Source organism: Colias philodice, chromosome 5, assembly GCF_061535455.1.
Source record: "Colias philodice isolate Cphi_HAF_F1 chromosome 5, ilColPhil1 Martin Lab GWU primary, whole genome shotgun sequence".
Classification (NCBI taxonomy): Eukaryota; Metazoa; Arthropoda; class Insecta; order Lepidoptera; family Pieridae; genus Colias; species Colias philodice.
Genome location: NC_143090.1, coordinates 1,250,593 through 1,271,629, shown reverse-complemented (window position 1 = coordinate 1,271,629; position 21,037 = coordinate 1,250,593). Strand labels below are relative to the sequence as shown.

The window sequence follows — 21,037 nt, the reverse complement described above, 5'->3', positions numbered from 1 at the left end:
GACAATTAAACAAAATTCGTTTTATTTTAAACTTAACAATAAATGCACTGCCTCTTATTATCTTGTTTTCAATCCTTTTGACACGAAACTGAAACAAAAGAATTGTATCATTAAAAAAAAAAGTGACGTCCTGGCAATTTTATTAGATACATTTTTTTTACTTTATTTTATACACTTTATTGTGCTCCAAAAATAACAATCTTGAAAGAATACATTTAATTCTATAGATATTCTTGGGATGTTCATATTAAAATAACCCAGATGAAATTAAACAGTACAGACGCGGTTTCACCCGCGTGTCCACTCCTGTTGGTCCACACTCCACTCCACTCCTGTTGGTCTTAGCGTGATGATATTATATAGCCTTCCTTGATGAACTATCTATCACCGAAATATTCTTCAAATCGGACCAGTAGTTCCTGAGATTAGCACGTTCAAACAAACAAACTCTTCATCTTTATAATATTAAGTAACTATAGATATCAAAATTTCAATAAAAATACCTCGTAACGTTATGAAAGAAGTCTCGTATCACTCGCACCGCGTTGTTCAGCACCTTCACAGCTTTTGGCGTGGTGATCATCTCTGGGGGCGGCTGGAAGACCAGGTGGTGGGAGACCTGCAGGCTGCGGAAGTTGTGCCGGCCGACACCCACTTTGCCGAATATGCGGTACTGGGAATATAGTGTTAATTCAAATAATTTGACAGGTACATAGAATACGCCGATGTTTTTTAGGATTAGCTTTAACTTTTGCATTTGCTTATAATTATCTTACGATATTATAAGGAGGAATTTATTTTATGCCTGAAAAACTCTACTGTAACAATATTGAAAATTTTTCTTCCATCTTTTATCAGTAGAAGCTATACCATTCCAATTAACTATAGTGATATGATGTTTTTTGTTCAGACACAATAAAATAAAACTTAAAAGAACATAGAACATTACCAATGCATCTGTAATTTGAATAGGTTTCATAAAGATAATCCACACCACCACCTCGTTACATTCAGGGGATGTTAGGGAGCCCAAATACGTGTAGTATGAACGTTTGTCTGGGGTTAACAGCTTTCTGGAATTAGGCATATCTAAATATTAATTAATAGTTTAGGTAGTAGTCACGAGTCTATAATATTAATATTATAATATATGCCTGATTCATAGTAGGTACGTAATAAGTTACAGAAATATGAGGGATTGCCCGTGGTTTTGTCTGCAGTTAGATCCGAAGCACACCTAGTTTCATAAAACCATCGACGATATTCATCACGTCTAACTAACAATAGCCAATTATCTTACCTGAGGTTTAATATGATATTCAATAAAAGCGCTTAAAAAAAGATCAAATCTACAAGTTTACAGTCTACTCCAATCAATGTTTAATTCTGCGCTTACTTACTTTCAATCAAAAGCTTGCAATGAAACATTTTAATGTTTGCCTTCTTTTTGTAAAAAATAAATGAAGATGCAACTTTGTTTAGTTTAGTTATGTGTAGAAACGAAGTTTGTAAGGGGATCAGCTGGACATCGTAAATAACCTTAGCAGATTAACGCGTCAAAAAGTTTTCGTAAAAATGAAATAACCTACTTACTTACTTAACTAGAGGAAACTTATTTTGCATACTTAATGATTTATTTTCTCAGTTGGACAAAGTATAAAAATTTTTAAAAATTGTTTCTTCAATGTATCTACTACCTTATAGTACAGTAAACGATATGCTTTCTATAAAATGTGTTTATATTTTTAGTCTATCTCTATATCTAGAACAACGATCATCAACGAACCAAGCAAAGATTCATGTGAAAGAAAATACACAATCTTCTAGTTTAAGTGGTTTTATTAAAAACTTCCTCATTTACGTTTTATGAGGAAACCTGATGCCAATATGCAGTCCTTTTACAATTCCGACGCTTAACCGCTTTACTTTTTACTTTAAGCTTAAACCTTTAACTTTGAAATAGAATATTTTCTTTGTATTTTGATGAATATGAACTAAATAAGAATAATTAACCCAAAAATAAATAGGTCTACGTCTATATGTTCCGTTATCAGGCTTTAAGTAACTTTTTAACCATTTCTAAACCAATTAAATTATGATGAATTTAGAAGGGTTTAATTTTTTCAGTTTCAACGGGTCAAGAGCTTGATCTTCTTTTATTAGTTATAAGTACTTTAAATGTTTAATTGTTGTACATATTTGATATATTATAGAATTATATGCTACATGCGTATACGTTTATGGTCGTATACAGGGTGTAATCGTTAAGTGTGCACAGGCGATTTTTCCGTAAGTATTACAGACTAGCTGTTGCCCGCGACTTCGTCCGCGATTACGTCGTTTTAGGTCATTCGTCGTTTAAAAAAAATACGTGACACTTTATTTTTGAATGTTCTTAATTGTCTCTTATAAAATTTAACTACATTAAAATTGAACACTCTGAAAATCTTAAAATCGGAGAAAATTGAAAATCTGAGGAAAACATGAAGGAATGTGATTTAAATTCTACATTACTTAGTATTTCAAATAATAATCTAAATTAAATGTAGATTAACAGTTTGAGCGCACCGTTATAGAATATGTACCTAAGTATTAAATTACGTTAGTTTACATAGTAACAAAACAAAAACACGATGACTTTCTTTCGCGCTCGGTACCACAAACTAAGCATGTTAATGGTACGTGGCCCGCGTCACTTGACCCCCCGCGAGTTCCCCTCCTTTGCTATGCGAAAATACATTCGTCGCCCTGCTGTAGGAAAAATTGTAATACTGTGGCCTGGGCGTTATACACGCCCAGGGAGTTCCTGAGTGCCGATAGACATTTATAACAATCTTATATTAATATCACCATCTTGAGGAAAAGCTTCTAATGTCGATTTAAAACTGCATACATACGAATTAACCTGATGAAACATGTTCTAAAATTGTGAAATGAGTTCAGTTTTAAATTCGAGAAATATTGATAATTCTTGTATTCGACTATTCGTTGTAGTCGAATACAAAATATATTTAAAGAAACTTAGGTTGGCCTTCAGGCAAAAGGGATCCTATCAAATGGTAAACTTGACCTTGTATCTTAAAAGTAAGCATGAAAGGACCTTCTGATAATTGTTGAGCACCAAAGGATCATTTGAAACGCACTACTATAAGAGCGAATATTGTCTAAGAACTGTTTAGATTGCACGTCATGTTCCTCTAAAAGTAGTGATTTCAAAGGTTCCGGTGTATCTTCAAACGAAAGCCGACTCCTTACTCCACTTTAAAGCATTACAAAAATAACATACTACGTTAATATCGCCTATACAGAAGATGATCTGTAATCAATTGTGAGGTTATAAGAAAACCCACTTTTATATTTGTCGGACCCCACCACCGAATTCGTAGATTGATCTTCTATGTTTACCTCTAAGTCATTAAGACTATGCGAAATCTGTCTGCAGTAAGAGGGGCCTCTCGCTATTCGTCCGTTTCCAGAGACCGAATAGTTTCAATTCTTAATCTTTCATTAAACAAACTTAATAATCGTTTTTGTCTCAATTAATTGTAATATTCGCGTCCCTACTCTAGTCATTGCTTATGCTCATGTTCATCTTCAAGAGATCGAATAATATTATGGTGCACCCTATCATTTGTCAAACGGTCTTCATATTGAGTAAAAGTTTCAGATTCTCGAGATAAAATGTGACGGCCGTGATCAGCTGTGAGACGTTATACCCTCTCAGTGAAGGTTTCGGTCTCACGGGATAGTACATGCCGTTCGCGGTCAGCTGTGAGCCGCAATTCTCGTTGTGAAGCGGTTTCAGGTTCTCGGCATAACACGTGTTGTTTTCGGCCTAGAGTATACCTCTAACGATTCTTGAGAACTCTTATTTCTCATTTTCTTAGCTTTGCTCGAATTTCGAGATAAAGATTTTTTAGGTGGCACTGATGCATGAAAATAAAAATTGAGTTAAAACGGACTGAGAGTGTTATAGACAAATATAATCAGAAAGCTTCGAACTCCTAAGCTATCGGAAGTTACACGTGTTATTGTGAGTCAACCATAAAAGATAGACATTTATGATGTCGGGAGATATTTTTTATATAATAAGGAGAACATTTCTTTCTGAATACATGATTTCTGTGTAGCTTTAACCATTAAGGTTGCACACGCGACGAAAGCTTAAAAATGGAGTTACTGCTCTGCTCAGGAATATGAAAAATAATTGTACCAAGTTTCGTTTAAATCCGTCGAGTAGTTTTTGTTTCTATACCGGTTATACGGACAAAAATTTTACTGTTTGCTTCTTTGGCATCAGTGTCGATCCCTAATCACCCCGTGATAGTTATTTAGGAAATATACTTATTTCATGTACAGATTTAATATACCTAAGTATACATAATATATTTAGATTCCAATTTCCATGTAACGTTAAATTCGACTATACAATAACTAACAGACAACGCAGGTTACTCTCGTTTCCGTAAGTTGAGGCGGCTACATATTCGGTCCTCATAACATCACTTTTAGTGAACGAAACGACAGCGCGGTTTAATTCGATGCCAACACCATCAGAAAAAAGGAAATATTTTTAATTGTGAAAAAATATTATGATTTACACTATTTTAATATAAAATATATGGCTGTGAGTGTGTAAAAATAAATCCAGCTAGTTTCACATCACACTTATGTTTATAATTAGCTATACGACATGAAAATATACATATTAATTACCAAGCAATAATCATACAGGTAAATACTGAACAAAAGTATTAACAGTCAAAGTTTATTTTTACTAACATTTAACAACACCCATGTAAATGATGAAGAAATGATAATTATCAACGAACTAACCTTTTCTATAATACTTAACACAGCACATTTTTTAAATTATCTTGCTCAACTCTGCTCAAAAATTTGAGGGTTTTGTTGGAACTGTAATGTGTCAAAACTATGATATATCTAAACTACGATACAACTTGCATGCGGAAATGCTCATTACAATCAGTGAATTTAAAGAATAACTAACAACAACTATTCAATTTTATTGAGCTGATGAATATCTTTTGCCTGGAAGAGATCACCGCCGCCTAATAAATATACTGTGTTTTCTTATAAAATCGTAACATAATTTCTTTTATCTACTAAATTTTAATAAATAAGTTCTTTTTGTTATTTTTATCTAAAAATGATCTTGAGCTTATATTAGGCAAAAGTATACATTAACTTTTTATAATTTCAGGACCGCACCTTAAATGGGGTGCTCGGAAAATATGCCTACGGATTATTAATAGAGAAATGATACCTACGTAACAAAGTTATGTTGGTTCCATTTTATTTATAAAATATAATGAAAATGGGCAAATATAAAACATATTATGTAAAATGATTAAAAATAAATAAATGAAGCAACTACGATTCAAAGAAAACATCTTTTTCAGTGTGAAAATGCTCTAAGCAATCCTGGATGATGAGTAGGTATAATATCATGTACTCTCATCCCAGTACGGTCGGTACCTCGATAGCCATAACGATAAATATTATAATCAGATAACAGCAAAGTCAGAATAAAAATCATAACTTGTACAGTTGTGAGTGCAAAATTTATGTTTCATTTGGCAATAACATTTTTTTCGGTACTAAAACGTAGTAGTTTGATATGTGGTTGGCTGCCCCTCCTCTCCTTCCTGAAAAATATCCTCCAAAATTACCCGAGATACTTCCAATGATTGAACCATACGTTGGACATTAACTTCAGTCAAAAATTGACGAAGCGGATGATTACTAATTTCCACTTAATCCTTGCTGCCACTATCTTCATCATCAAATCATCAATTTTCAAGTGTTGTTGTAAAATTGTCAGCAGAAATAGTCTTCCAAAGGCGATATAATTTTATGAACATTGAATCTGTAAATAAAAAATCAAACGTTAATAATTGTAAATCAATAAAAAAAGCTACTTACATATAAAATTTTATCAACAAACTACTGTTCCCAACGCACCTCAAAATCTTGTAAAAGTCAAAAAGAATTCATCATTTTATTATTTCATTCTAAAAGTGTAATATAAAACCATTATAAAACCAATAAAAAACATGAATTGCTATCATTATAAAAATAAATACCTATAAAAGTAACAACTTACCTTTTGTGGGAACGCATGGTGAAAATTCACAAAACACGAAGATTGAATTTGATATTTTTGGTTTTATGACATTTATTTTAATTTTATTTATTTATTTATTCAAATGCTTTATAAATATAAATTTATAAATAATAAATTTATAAAGAATAGAAACATTCGATCACGAAATTATGTGGGTTCGAGTCCCGCTTCGTGATCGAATTTTTTCTATTCTTTATAAATTTATAAAACACGAAGATTAAAAATGTAACCAATGAACACAATCAATATTAGATTAATTGTAATGGTTTATTGCTCTGAGATTGTAATGGTGTCTAGTTTGACTTAAAATAATAAACATCTACCCTCACTTTTAAAAATGTAGTATATTCACACGAAATATAAGCGCACCTTATAGGGAAGGGAAGATATGGGTTAAAGAGTTAAATAAATAACATGATTATATTTAAATTATTAATTTTCAACAGTTGTTCAGTAGTGATAACATGTAAATTGATTTGATTTTTACGAAATCTCATAGATGGCGCTGTTTCAAATTTGTCTTTATACTACTAAATTCATTAAACTGTTTCTCTGCCCAAATTACGTAAATGACATAGTTTTTATTTTGTAAAGCTAGATAATAGCATGGCTTACTCGAAACCAACATTTAAACATGAGTCTTTAGATTGTACGCTGTCGTAGTACACGGAATATGTAAGAAAAATAAAGGTTCACAGCTCCTCCCGCGAAGGTGATATCATGATAATATGTTTAAACTATCCTCACCCGACCTCTTAGGAATATTCATGCAAAATTTGAAGTAAATCTATGCAGTACTTTCTGAGATTAGCCCGGAAATACATACAGACAAACAGACAAACAGACAAACCGACAAACAGACAAAAATTCTAAAAACTATATTTTTGGCTTCTATATCGATTATAGATCATGGATCAAGTATTCTTTTAAAAAAATATTCAATGTACAGTTTTGACTTTCCTACGATTTTATTATATGTATAGATAACAAAAAACTTTAAACTGATATCGAAAGTATTTAACCTAATGAGTAAAATGACCGTAATAAATTTTTAAAAATAAATCGAGAAATATCAAAAAAAATATCTATAAACCCTCCCATACATTTAGTATGAAATATGAATATCCCATATAGGTACATTTAATATGAAAGATTTTAGCTTCTTTTTCTTTTTTGGTTTTCTGCTTTTATTACTTCGCAAATTTGAAGTGGCATTTTCCACGCTCCTCCCGGACATTTTCACGTGAATGCCCGGAAAATGCTCGGAAAATTCCCGGAAAATATCCGGAAAATGCGTGAAAATGTCCGGAAAAACGTGGAAAATGCCACTTCAAATTTGCGAAGTAATAAAAGCAGAAAACCAAAAAAGAAAAAGAAGCTAAAATCTTTCATATTAAATGTGTATGGGATATTCATATTACATACTTAATGTATGGGAGGGTTTAAAGATAATTTTTTTGATATTTCTCGATTTATTTTTAAAAAATTATTACGGCCATTTTACTCATTAGGTTAAGTACTTTCGATATCAGTTTAAAGTTTTTTGTTATCTGTAATACTTACGGAAAAATCGCCTGTGCACACTTAACGATTACACCCTGTATACGTTACGGTTCTTGCTAAATACGGGCTAATTAATAACTTCACCTGATATCAATTAGAACGCCACTGATCCTATCGGCTGTTCTCATCAACTGAGGAATGTATTGTATCAATTCTTCCGAAGGTTCTTCTTCTTCTACTGTTATATCTGCTTTTACCTAAAATTAGATAAAACATATTGTTGTTATTTTGCAATAATTTTCCGCGTAATGTCCATATCTACAGCGTAATGAAGTCTTATATATAAAAATGAATCGCAAAATGTGTTGGTAAGCGCATAACTCGAGAACGGCTGAACCGAATTCGATAATTCTTTTTTTATTATATTCCTTGAAGTACGAGGATGGTTCTTATGTAGAGAAAACGTAAACATGTACCACGGGCGAAGCCGGGGCGGACCGCTAGTTTTATTATAAAAAATATGCAATAAAAATAGCTTTTATAATGATGGGATATTTTTGCACGATAAGTAATCTACATAGTGAGTCTATAAATTTTGTAAACTGTAAATTAAAATATGTGTTTGCTTACGTTACAAAATACAGAGATGATAGCCAACCCATCCCTCTTTTTGAGTGCTTCTGACACTTTTAAGTCCGAACGGACGTGGACGAAGTGGATCTCCATTGGAAATCTGTCATGTCGAAAAATTAACACCGTGAATTTTACGTATGTATAATTATTTCCATATGTAGATATTTGGGTTAAAAAATATAAAAAGGGTGAAGTTTATTTCAAATAGATGAAGTTTAAAACGATCACAATTATTTCTTTTTAATAATAAAGCTGTTTAATTGATTATTATGAAATGATTGAATGAATTACAGCTTTTCTTAAAATATTCCTACAGAAGTATAATAAATTATCAATTAGATTTATAGATTAGAGAAGGAATCCTCCAAAATGTTATTATATTACACATAAACTAAAAGAAGTAACTCACTTCTCTCCATTGATCGCGTGTTCGGAGAGCCAGTGAAAGTGGAACTGCTCCAACCTGTACTGATGCTTGAGGGGACCACCCGTGAGGGTCGGGTGCATGGAGTTGTCTCCGTCTGTGCTGAATTGGACTGGAAACATTTGATGTTAGGTTTTCTTGTTTGAATTTTACTTGTTCCTTCCTATCCTACTAATATTATAAATGCGAGAGTTTGTGAGGATGTGACTGAATCGATTACAATGCAATTTGGCACACATATAGAGGGTAACTTAGATTAACACATAGGATAGATTTTATCCCGGAAATCCCACGGTAGCGGGAACTATCCGGGTTTTTCTTTGAAAATTCGTTCGAAGCCGAGGGCGGAAAGCTAGTAATCTATTTATTTGGGGACTGTTAATATCTATATAATGACAAATTAGTTAAGTTATCTACTAGGTTCTGTACAAATGGTACCTAAGTTATAAATCAATACTTTGTGTATTATTGTATTATAAAGCTGACGAGTGTGTTTGTTAGAACGCACTAATCTCAGGAACATGTACTCGAATTGAAAAATACTTTTTGCTTTGAATTATCGAATTATTTATAGAGGAAAGCTAGGCAAGGCTTAACATCATTTAGGTCAACCCAGAGATTCTCGGTTTTAGGCCATTGCTATTATAATATGATGCTTTTCAATTTTTATTTATATTTATTATATTCATAAATTGCATTGAAATACTATCAAGTTATTTATTTCAACGTCAAGTTTATTTCAACTTAAAAGCTTCATTGTGAAAGCATCGTGAACATCTATACATATAATAAAATCGTAGGAAAGTCAAAACTGTACATTGAATATTTTTTTAAAAGAATACTTGATCCATGATCTATAATCGATATAGAAGCCAAAAATATAGTTTTTAGAATTTTTGTCTGTTTGTCGGTTTGTCTGTTTGTCTGTTTGTCTGTATGTATTTCCGGGCTAATCTCAGAAAGTACTGCATAGATTTACTTCAAATTTTGCATGAATATTCCTAAGAGGTCGGGTGAGGATAGTTTAAACATATTATCATGATATCACCTTCGCGGGAGGAGCTGTGAACCTTTATTTTTCTTACATATTCCGTGTACTACGACAGCGTACAATCTAAAGACTCATGTTTAAATGTTGGTTTCGAGTAAGCCATGCTATTATCTAGCTTTACAAAATAAAAACTATGTCATTTACGTAATTTGGGCAGAGAAACAGTTTAATGAATTTAGTAGTATAAAGACAAATTTGAAACAGCGCCATCTATGAGATTTCGTAAAAATCAAATCAATTTACATGTTATCACTACTGAACAACTGTTGAAAATTAATAATTTAAATATAATCATGTTATTTATTTAACTCTTTAACCCATATCTTCCCTTCCCTATAAGGTGCGCTTATATTTCGTGTGAATATACTACATTTTTAAAAGTGAGGGTAGATGTTTATTATTTTAAGTCAAACTAGACACCATTACAATCTCAGAGCAATAAACCATTACAATTAATCTAATATTGATTGTGTTCATTGGTTACATTTTTAATCTTCGTGTTTTATAAATTTATAAAGAATAGAAAAAATTCGATCACGAAGCGGGACTCGAACCCACATAATTTCGTGATCGAATGTTTCTATTCTTTATAAATTTATTATTTATAAATTTATATTTATAAAGCATTTGAATAAATAAATAAATAAAATTAAAATAAATGTCATAAAACCAAAAATATCAAATTCAATCTTCGTGTTTTGTGAATTTTCACCATGCGTTCCCACAAAAGGTAAGTTGTTACTTTTATAGGTATTTATTTTTATAATGATAGCAATTCATGTTTTTTATTGGTTTTATAATGGTTTTATATTACACTTTTAGAATGAAATAATAAAATGATGAATTCTTTTTGACTTTTACAAGATTTTGAGGTGCGTTGGGAACAGTAGTTTGTTGATAAAATTTTATATGTAAGTAGCTTTTTTTATTGATTTACAATTATTAACGTTTGATTTTTTATTTACAGATTCAATGTTCATAAAATTATATCGCCTTTGGAAGACTATTTCTGCTGACAATTTTACAACAACACTTGAAAATTGATGATTTGATGATGAAGATAGTGGCAGCAAGGATTAAGTGGAAATTAGTAATCATCCGCTTCGTCAATTTTTGACTGAAGTTAATGTCCAACGTATGGTTCAATCATTGGAAGTATCTCGGGTAATTTTGGAGGATATTTTTCAGGAAGGAGAGGAGGGGCAGCCAACCACATATCAAACTACTACGTTTTAGTACCGAAAAAAATGTTATTGCCAAATGAAACATAAATTTTGCACTCACAACTGTACAAGTTATGATTTTTATTCTGACTTTGCTGTTATCTGATTATAATATTTATCGTTATGGCTATCGAGGTACCGACCGTACTGGGATGAGAGTACATGATATTATACCTACTCATCATCCAGGATTGCTTAGAGCATTTTCACACTGAAAAAGATGTTTTCTTTGAATCGTAGTTGCTTCATTTATTTATTTTTAATCATTTTACATAATATGTTTTATATTTGCCCATTTTCATTATATTTTATAAATAAAATGGAACCAACATAACTTTGTTACGTAGGTATCATTTCTCTATTAATAATCCGTAGGCATATTTTCCGAGCACCCCATTTAAGGTGCGGTCCTGAAATTATAAAAAGTTAATGTATACTTTTGCCTAATATAAGCTCAAGATCATTTTTAGATAAAAATAACAAAAAGAACTTATTTATTAAAATTTAGTAGATAAAAGAAATTATGTTACGATTTTATAAGAAAACACAGTATATTTATTAGGCGGCGGTGATCTCTTCCAGGCAAAAGATATTCATCAGCTCAATAAAATTGAATAGTTGTTGTTAGTTATTCTTTAAATTCACTGATTGTAATGAGCATTTCCGCATGCAAGTTGTATCGTAGTTTAGATATATCATAGTTTTGACACATTACAGTTCCAACAAAACCCTCAAATTTTTGAGCAGAGTTGAGCAAGATAATTTAAAAAATGTGCTGTGTTAAGTATTATAGAAAAGGTTAGTTCGTTGATAATTATCATTTCTTCATCATTTACATGGGTGTTGTTAAATGTTAGTAAAAATAAACTTTGACTGTTAATACTTTTGTTCAGTATTTACCTGTATGATTATTGCTTGGTAATTAATATGTATATTTTCATGTCGTATAGCTAATTATAAACATAAGTGTGATGTGAAACTAGCTGGATTTATTTTTACACACTCACAGCCATATATTTTATATTAAAATAGTGTAAATCATAATATTTTTTCACAATTAAAAATATTTCCTTTTTTCTGATGGTGTTGGCATCGAATTAAACCGCGCTGTCGTTTCGTTCACTAAAAGTGATGTTATGAGGACCGAATATGTAGCCGCCTCAACTTACGGAAACGAGAGTAACCTGCGTTGTCTGTTAGTTATTGTATAGTCGAATTTAACGTTACATGGAAATTGGAATCTAAATATATTATGTATACTTAGGTATATTAAATCTGTACATGAAATAAGTATATTTCCTAAATAACTATCACGGGGTGATTAGGGATCGACACTGATGCCAAAGAAGCAAACAGTAAAATTTTTGTCCGTATAACCGGTATAGAAACAAAAACTACTCGACGGATTTAAACGAAACTTGGTACAATTATTTTTCATATTCCTGAGCAGAGCAGTAACTCCATTTTTAAGCTTTCGTCGCGTGTGCAACCTTAATGGTTAAAGCTACACAGAAATCATGTATTCAGAAAGAAATGTTCTCCTTATTATATAAAAAATATCTCCCGACATCATAAATGTCTATCTTTTATGGTTGACTCACAATAACACGTGTAACTTCCGATAGCTTAGGAGTTCGAAGCTTTCTGATTATATTTGTCTATAACACTCTCAGTCCGTTTTAACTCAATTTTTATTTTCATGCATCAGTGCCACCTAAAAAATCTTTATCTCGAAATTCGAGCAAAGCTAAGAAAATGAGAAATAAGAGTTCTCAAGAATCGTTAGAGGTATACTCTAGGCCGAAAACAACACGTGTTATGCCGAGAACCTGAAACCGCTTCACAACGAGAATTGCGGCTCACAGCTGACCGCGAACGGCATGTACTATCCCGTGAGACCGAAACCTTCACTGAGAGGGTATAACGTCTCACAGCTGATCACGGCCGTCACATTTTATCTCGAGAATCTGAAACTTTTACTCAATATGAAGACCGTTTGACAAATGATAGGGTGCACCATAATATTATTCGATCTCTTGAAGATGAACATGAGCATAAGCAATGACTAGAGTAGGGACGCGAATATTACAATTAATTGAGACAAAAACGATTATTAAGTTTGTTTAATGAAAGATTAAGAATTGAAACTATTCGGTCTCTGGAAACGGACGAATAGCGAGAGGCCCCTCTTACTGCAGACAGATTTCGCATAGTCTTAATGACTTAGAGGTAAACATAGAAGATCAATCTACGAATTCGGTGGTGGGGTCCGACAAATATAAAAGTGGGTTTTCTTATAACCTCACAATTGATTACAGATCATCTTCTGTATAGGCGATATTAACGTAGTATGTTATTTTTGTAATGCTTTAAAGTGGAGTAAGGAGTCGGCTTTCGTTTGAAGATACACCGGAACCTTTGAAATCACTACTTTTAGAGGAACATGACGTGCAATCTAAACAGTTCTTAGACAATATTCGCTCTTATAGTAGTGCGTTTCAAATGATCCTTTGGTGCTCAACAATTATCAGAAGGTCCTTTCATGCTTACTTTTAAGATACAAGGTCAAGTTTACCATTTGATAGGATCCCTTTTGCCTGAAGGCCAACCTAAGTTTCTTTAAATATATTTTGTATTCGACTACAACGAATAGTCGAATACAAGAATTATCAATATTTCTCGAATTTAAAACTGAACTCATTTCACAATTTTAGAACATGTTTCATCAGGTTAATTCGTATGTATGCAGTTTTAAATCGACATTAGAAGCTTTTCCTCAAGATGGTGATATTAATATAAGATTGTTATAAATGTCTATCGGCACTCAGGAACTCCCTGGGCGTGTATAACGCCCAGGCCACAGTATTACAATTTTTCCTACAGCAGGGCGACGAATGTATTTTCGCATAGCAAAGGAGGGGAACTCGCGGGGGGTCAAGTGACGCGGGCCACGTACCATTAACATGCTTAGTTTGTGGTACCGAGCGCGAAAGAAAGTCATCGTGTTTTTGTTTTGTTACTATGTAAACTAACGTAATTTAATACTTAGGTACATATTCTATAACGGTGCGCTCAAACCACAGAACAATAAAAACAAATAGAAGTGCTTTAATGTCATAATTAGTATGAAAACCAGTGTCGCCAAACCCACACATTTAAACCGATAGTTATACAGTACACTACAAGTAAACTATGCCTTTGATTGGACTGCTTAATTTGAGTAAAAACTGACTTAGGTTATAAATTCAGCATTTCAATATGTACCCTAACGCACCATGTTACGGTTTATTTTAGTATAACATCTCTAGGTATATTAGCTGTTTTGTTTCTCATTGCACAGAAATTCCAAATTCGAAAAACATTCAGCTACTCCACAACAGAGGGCGTTAGTTTTCAATAGATATAACTTTGAACCTCAACACATAGAGATAAGGTTGAAATTTGTGTCACTCAACATTAATGACATTAACTTGATATTTATCTGATGCTATGCCCTGAGGGATGTCAGCCTTGTTATCGATATCGAGATATCGATAATGCACAAATAAATATTTTTTGTGTATTTTTTTTTCTTTCTATTATACGAGTATAGTATAATGTGTCACATTTTGGAGTATGTTTATTACTACTAAGTACGTCTTTTTATATTATTATTATTAAATAAAAAACGGAATAGAATAGTATTAATCTATATTTACAAAATACAAACAGAAAATATGCATTATTTTAAATCTTGGAACTGCCGTAGGTTTGCTGTATCGGTGGCCTTTGTTAGACTGCTTAGTGCTGTTCGGCATTCAGTTAACTCGTCACGTTGCATTTATCCATTTCTCTTTTAAATTAGCCTCTTTGGGAAATCTGTAAATAAAATTGGACAAATGAAAGCTAAGGAAAAATAAAATCAAATTTAATATTTATAATGTTTGTCTTTTCTAAAGTATCGATACTGTCGATATACGCCACAAGCATCACTAAAGCGACATTCGTTTGTTTATTGCAATAATATTCCAGAAATTCTTGTTTGCTGTTCAATCTATAATAGTACTAATTTCTTACGGATTAAGGTTCATTTTGACTAGATATTTGTATACAATTTTGACAAATTACAAGCGAAGATATAACATAAAATATTATATGTAAAATAAATAAAAATAAGACTTACCGATGGTATAAAATGCCTCCATTGCTGATATTATTTCGTCTGCTATCATTTTTGCACTCTAATACCGAACAACACGTCCTAATTAATGAATAAATACGGAAAAAAGGTTTGACAGCTGACAACCGACTCGAATATTTTTCTGCGCACAACTGAGAGCAAGTTAGGTGATCTTACCTTACAAGTGACACGTGGGCCACGCCCACATCACACTTCTATCTACTTTACTGTTCTGTGGCTCAAACTGTTAATCTACATTTAATTTAGATTATTATTTGAAATACTAAGTAATGTAGAATTTAAATCACATTCCTTCATGTTTTCCTCAGATTTTCAATTTTCTCCGATTTTAAGATTTTCAGAGTGTTCAATTTTAATGTAGTTAAATTTTATAAGAGACAATTAAGAACATTCAAAAATAAAGTGTCACGTATTTTTTTTAAACGACGAATGACCTAAAACGACGTAATCGCGGACGAAGTCGCGGGCAACAGCTAGTTGAATAATAGAATTATGTTTGTAAAGACGTTGAAACTTTGGTGGACGGCGAGGAGTATTCCTATTCATATTTTAACACCAGAACGAGAACTTTATTTAAAGTAATTTCCTTTTTACGAGCAATATCTTTCTCCAAGGAAAAAGAAAGGAAATGAAAGTTTGTACCATGAAAATTAATTGTAACCAAGCGGGGGAAACTGCGGACAACAGTTAGTTACAATACCTATATTATCAATCTATATATATTCCTTTATATATATTATATAAGCGAAGCCGGGGCGGACCGCTAGTATTTTATAATTATTTTCATTTATTACTTACTAGTATGACCATTATTGATCCCCGTCATCAAAACAGACTCATATCCTGTGAAATTCAGATCTCCATACTTAATGAACTGTTTCTCGAAGTCACGGATCACTTCATTTGTCCGTATATCTATAGGGGATTGTCTTTTCACTCCTTTCTTACAAAAGGCACCGGGCCATGAACTTTCATCTGTAATTTTTAACAGTAAAGGATTTAAATGATTAGATACTGTGTCTATAAATACTTTGTAATGGCAGATTTTAGTTTAAGACGTTTTTCCTAGTGTTTGTAAAATTAGCTTCTAAATTAATGAGCAGTTTTTAGTGATACCTAATATGTTACGTTGACTTTGTAGGCATCCGAAAATATTAAGGTATGCCTTACTTATGCTAATCCAGATTATCGATAATCTCATATACCATCAAAAAATATAAAATAAACTTTAAATATGAGAAAATACATAACAATATCAAGCTGAAAAGTTTGTTTGTTGGTTCAATAGCCCCTTGCGCCTTTTCTGAACTGATTTAATAATTAATTATTTCATGCTTGGTTGTTAACACCTGTTTTTCTAACCTATGCGGTTTTTCAGAGAAATCTATACTAAAACTAATATAATAAAGCTAATGTGTGTTTATGTTTGTTTGTTTGAACGCGCTATCCTCAGAAACTACTGGTCCGATTTGAAAAATTCTTTCGGTTATTATAAACTTAATGTCGCATCAAAGAACTCACCATCGTAAGTCCACACTGGCCCATAAATAGAGACAGATCCAGCTAAATCTATAATCAAACCAAACATACCTAAGTAGATATAGGTATTAATATTTTGTTAAGGAATTTCTAGGAAATCAACTTAATGCAGTTGATGTTAATCATAATTATGATAGATGGGAGGATTATTACGGGGGCTTTTAATTAAAATCGATAAAAGGGTTTTTAGTGTGAAATTTAAAATTAAATAAATAAATTATTTCAAAAACAACAACAACAACAATTCGTAAAAATATTATGATGTCATTCCCGTAAGCCCGTTACTATATTTTCATGTTAAACATTAAACTGAAATTAATAACATAATTAAGTAACAATCTAAATATGAAATGAAATGAAATAATTTTATTATGGATACATAAAAAGATACAAATAAAATGAAACAAGAAACTTAAATATAACTTATATAGGTATATGTATGCCACAATAGGCTTGCCACTCAGTGCAATACACTGATTTTTCAGTGGTTGCCTTAGTATATGCAGGCTTCATGAAAATTAAGCCTCAAAAGAAAGTCATGGGCAGAAAGCAGGTTTAAACTTTGTACCCCCCAACGGTCCAGGCCTTGTCGCGGCGGAGGGGCTCAGTAGCTCAGAGTTATGGCCCTCTGAGTGAAGCGAAATTGGACCAGCGAGGGGCTGAACGGCTGGTTTAGAGTCGGGGAGATTCGACCGGCCCGACGGCCAGGGCTAGGTGTGGCCCAGCGGCCGCTGTGTGCGGCGTGGGATGGCGACCAGAGGTCGTGGCTTGGCGGACCCCGTGTCCACCAGGCAAAGGTGGCGCTGAACGGCAGTTGGGGTTGGAAAGCCTCGATTGACCCGACGGCAGAGGTCCTGTTTGTGGGCCAGAGAGGAGCCAGCTTTTATGCGGCGGTGGATGGCGGCCAGAGGTCGCGGCGCGGCGGGCTCGCTGGTTTAGCAAGCCACGCCGTGCAGCGGAGGGCGGGATCCCGACGCGTCATTGTGATGACGCGCGGAGACTCCTGCAGAGAGGTGTGGGGCGGCGGCCGCTGTAAAACGGCCGTCTGCCAACTCGTAATCCGGTCCGTGGGGCCGGACCGAGGGCCGCCACCTCTGGTGAGGTGGGGGCTGCGAGGTAATCTCTATAAAAGTGCGCCGGAGGGTCCCCCGACGTGTATTTCACACATCGGAGGACCTTCCGGCGTGCACCCTCCGGCCGGACGGTGATGAGGTCGGGGGTTCGGGGGAACGCGGATGATGGAGCGGGGAAAAATCCATTGTCTGCGCGTTGGTGGCGTAAGCCTTCGTTCCAGCAGCCACCAGCGAGGGGGGGTTCTAGTGGTGGGCCTGGAAACGGGCATCTGCTGGGCGGGACACGCGGTAGAGTCGTAACCGTTCCCGCAGTTCCGTCCAAAGCAGCGCGATGGAACAGAGTGGGGTTTTAGTCGGTAGGAATCCGACATAACCACGGCTCCATCCCCGGGAGCCGGGGGTATCTAAGAAGATTTCCCCACTATAAAAAAAAAAAAAAAAAAAAAAAAAAAGGTTTAAACTTTGTATCTAAGTTATTACCCCGTTCTTACTGATAAGTGATAACAAATGATGAGTAACTACTAAAGCGACATTATCCGTAGTTATAATTAATTATGCTATTACTATTGATTTAAATGATTACTGTATCGATAAATACTTTCTAATATAAAATATACCTACACAAAATTTTATTACAATCATGTAGCGCTGTAGTGTGTAGATTTCAGGATCAGGCTCTACAGGATCAGTAAAAAGCTTATAGGTACAGTAAAAGCTCCTTATTCGCGGTTTTACTATTCGTGGATGGAAAAAATGTTACCTAATTCCTATATTCACGGCCTAAAATTCTTTATTCATGGATCGAATCGGTGCATTATATGTATGTATTTACCTAAATAAAAATGAAAAACAAGTAAAAAGTACCAAGCCATTGCCTAAACCTGAAGATAATACCTAATTTAATGGTAATTAATAAATATGTATGGTTAAAAAATTTCAATTAAACTCATTTCTTAATGTATTTTTGTTTTTTTTTATTTCGTCACCTATGAAGTATCCCCTATAACCCCATACATATATAAATTACCATTCCAAATTCACGGTTTGTCTACTCGCGGCACATTTACGGAACCTTATTACTCGCGAATAAAGAGCTTTTACTGTAGGGTAAAAGCCGGATAGTTGCGCCAGTGGGATACTTGCCGCAGTTTCGAATACACTATGTTACGGACATTAGTGGCAATAACGCTTTACTATAGTTGTAAGTACCCCTCCCGCAGACCTCAGTGCCACGTCAATCGTTTGTGTAGAATCACGCGTTTCATCTTTGCGAGCGAAATTGTTCCGCGGTGAAACTTCGATAGGCGTTGAAACTATATTGGTAAGTTATTTGTATTGAATATTTTTGTTACTAATTGTGATTTCAATATAGTTTATGTTTCTTTGCGTGCATTAGACTTTAAATTATACTGTTAATTACATTTTATTGCAAAATATTGTTGATTTATTTCGCAAATAAAAAGGGCAAGTATCCGTATCAAAAAGGATAGTCGCCTTAGAAACTTGTGCGGATAGTTGCTCTCGGGGCAACTATCCGCAACTACAAATTCTTTCACTAGCAAATATTAATATTATTGCGTTTTTATTGCTAATAAGGCATCTCCGTGCCGGTACAATATTCATTTCGCTAATTTTTTATTTAACTTCCAGGAAAATACCCTGTCCTTGATTTTGAAAATGAAAAAAGACTAGTGACTCATATACTAAAGCTCGGAGACGCAGGATTTCCTCCTGAAAGAAATACAATTCGTCAGCTAGCTTACCAGTTTGCCGAAAATTTGGGGTTAAAGCATAACGGCTGGGCCACAATGGTTAAAAAGCTTTCTGAAAAGAAATCCCGAAATAGTTTTGAGGCAAGCTGAGGGTTTATCAATTGAAAGAGCGAGGGGTCTCAACAAGAAGACGTTTCCAAATGTTTTGATCTACTTATTACCTACTGTCTTAACTGAGAATGAATTGCTGGTTAAACCAGATGGAATATTTAATATGGATGAAACTGTATTGCATGCGATGTGGAAAGATGAAATCCCTCACTTCTGATGATTAATGCCAAAGTTGTAACAAATAATAAAGACTGATTAAGTGAATTGATATAAATTTGTTTTTTTATTTAAAAAAAATATTGTGAGGCATCTATCCCCTCACGAGGCAAGTATCCTCTGAAGTATTATTTACGATAGGCAACTATCCGCTAGATAAGGCAACTATCCTTCATTTGAGAGGTCAAATAAAACAGGATTTACTCAAAACCTTTAGTAATTATGTTTAATAAAATAGGCTAATATGATGGTTTAAAGACCTATCTTTTGATATACATGTTTCATTATTCTTATTAAGTACATAATTTTTCATAATATAGCTTTTTTGAAAAGTGGCGCAACTATCCGGCTTTTATCCTACACACTCCAAACTTAATTTCAAGACTTCCCAATCTTCATAGATTATGTTAATTACATTTAACGTTCGAGACAACTTAGCTAATCTTGCTCTACACTTGTATAATAGTTATTATAATGTAAGTACTAACCTGAGCAGAAGATGGCAACAATTAAAAACTTAGCCATTGTCCTCCACTGAGACACAATAACCGAATGAGTTCCTTTCACATGTTAACAATATTGTAACATCTCGTATGTTTATTAAATAATAAATCGGATATGAATATCGTGGAATGTATTTTTGATTCTTAAATTACATATACAAACAACAGTGATTCTTTTGTATTTATGTTTGCGGATTTGGTATACTTAAAATTAATTCGAATGTAATGTAATACTTACAGACTATAGCTTTACGTCCTGATTTTTCCAAGTAAGATCTTAATATGACATATTATGTAGTTAGATATAAGTTACATATTATGTAAAATTGAATTGTAATATTGACATGATTTTAAAAGAGAAACTATTGAGTATCTTGCCAGTTCTTCTCCATAGATACTGCTTTGCTGCGAATCGGTGGTAAATGTTAAAAATATGCAATGACGATTCGAAAGTGCTTTTCAAAGAAATCTAATTGAATAATTAATAAAAGTTTGAGTTTGATTTTGAAGATCTTATTAACTCACGTTCGGAAAAGACTAAAGCCAAGAAATCGGACAATAATAAATGGCGATTAACCTAAGCCTGTAAGAACTACGTTCTAGCAATCTTATCATCATTTTCCAGTTATGATTTCCTTTGAAAAATGACTAATGCCATTTTAAACTGTTAACCGATTCAGTGGTTATCGCGTAAGATTGACAGGAGCCGGTTAGATCCAAT

The 21,037-nt window shown here is 33.5% G+C and overlaps 1 protein-coding gene across 1 annotated transcript; it reads right to left on the bottom strand.

Annotated features, from left to right (window-relative positions):
• Positions 1 to 18: 18 nt before the first annotated feature.
• Positions 19 to 20,338, bottom strand: LOC149488229 (carbonic anhydrase-like). The gene is made up of 9 exons (XM_089695386.1): positions 20,302 to 20,338; positions 16,684 to 16,731; positions 15,961 to 16,137; positions 8,694 to 8,820; positions 8,282 to 8,384; positions 7,796 to 7,908; positions 950 to 1,073; positions 504 to 673; positions 19 to 88 (listed from the first exon to the last, which is right to left on the bottom strand). The coding sequence occupies exons 1-9, from the start codon at positions 20,336 to 20,338 to the stop codon at positions 58 to 60; spliced, it is 930 nt and encodes a 309-aa protein (XP_089551512.1). The 3' UTR covers positions 19 to 57.
• Between the last annotated feature and the right edge of the window lie 699 nt (positions 20,339 to 21,037).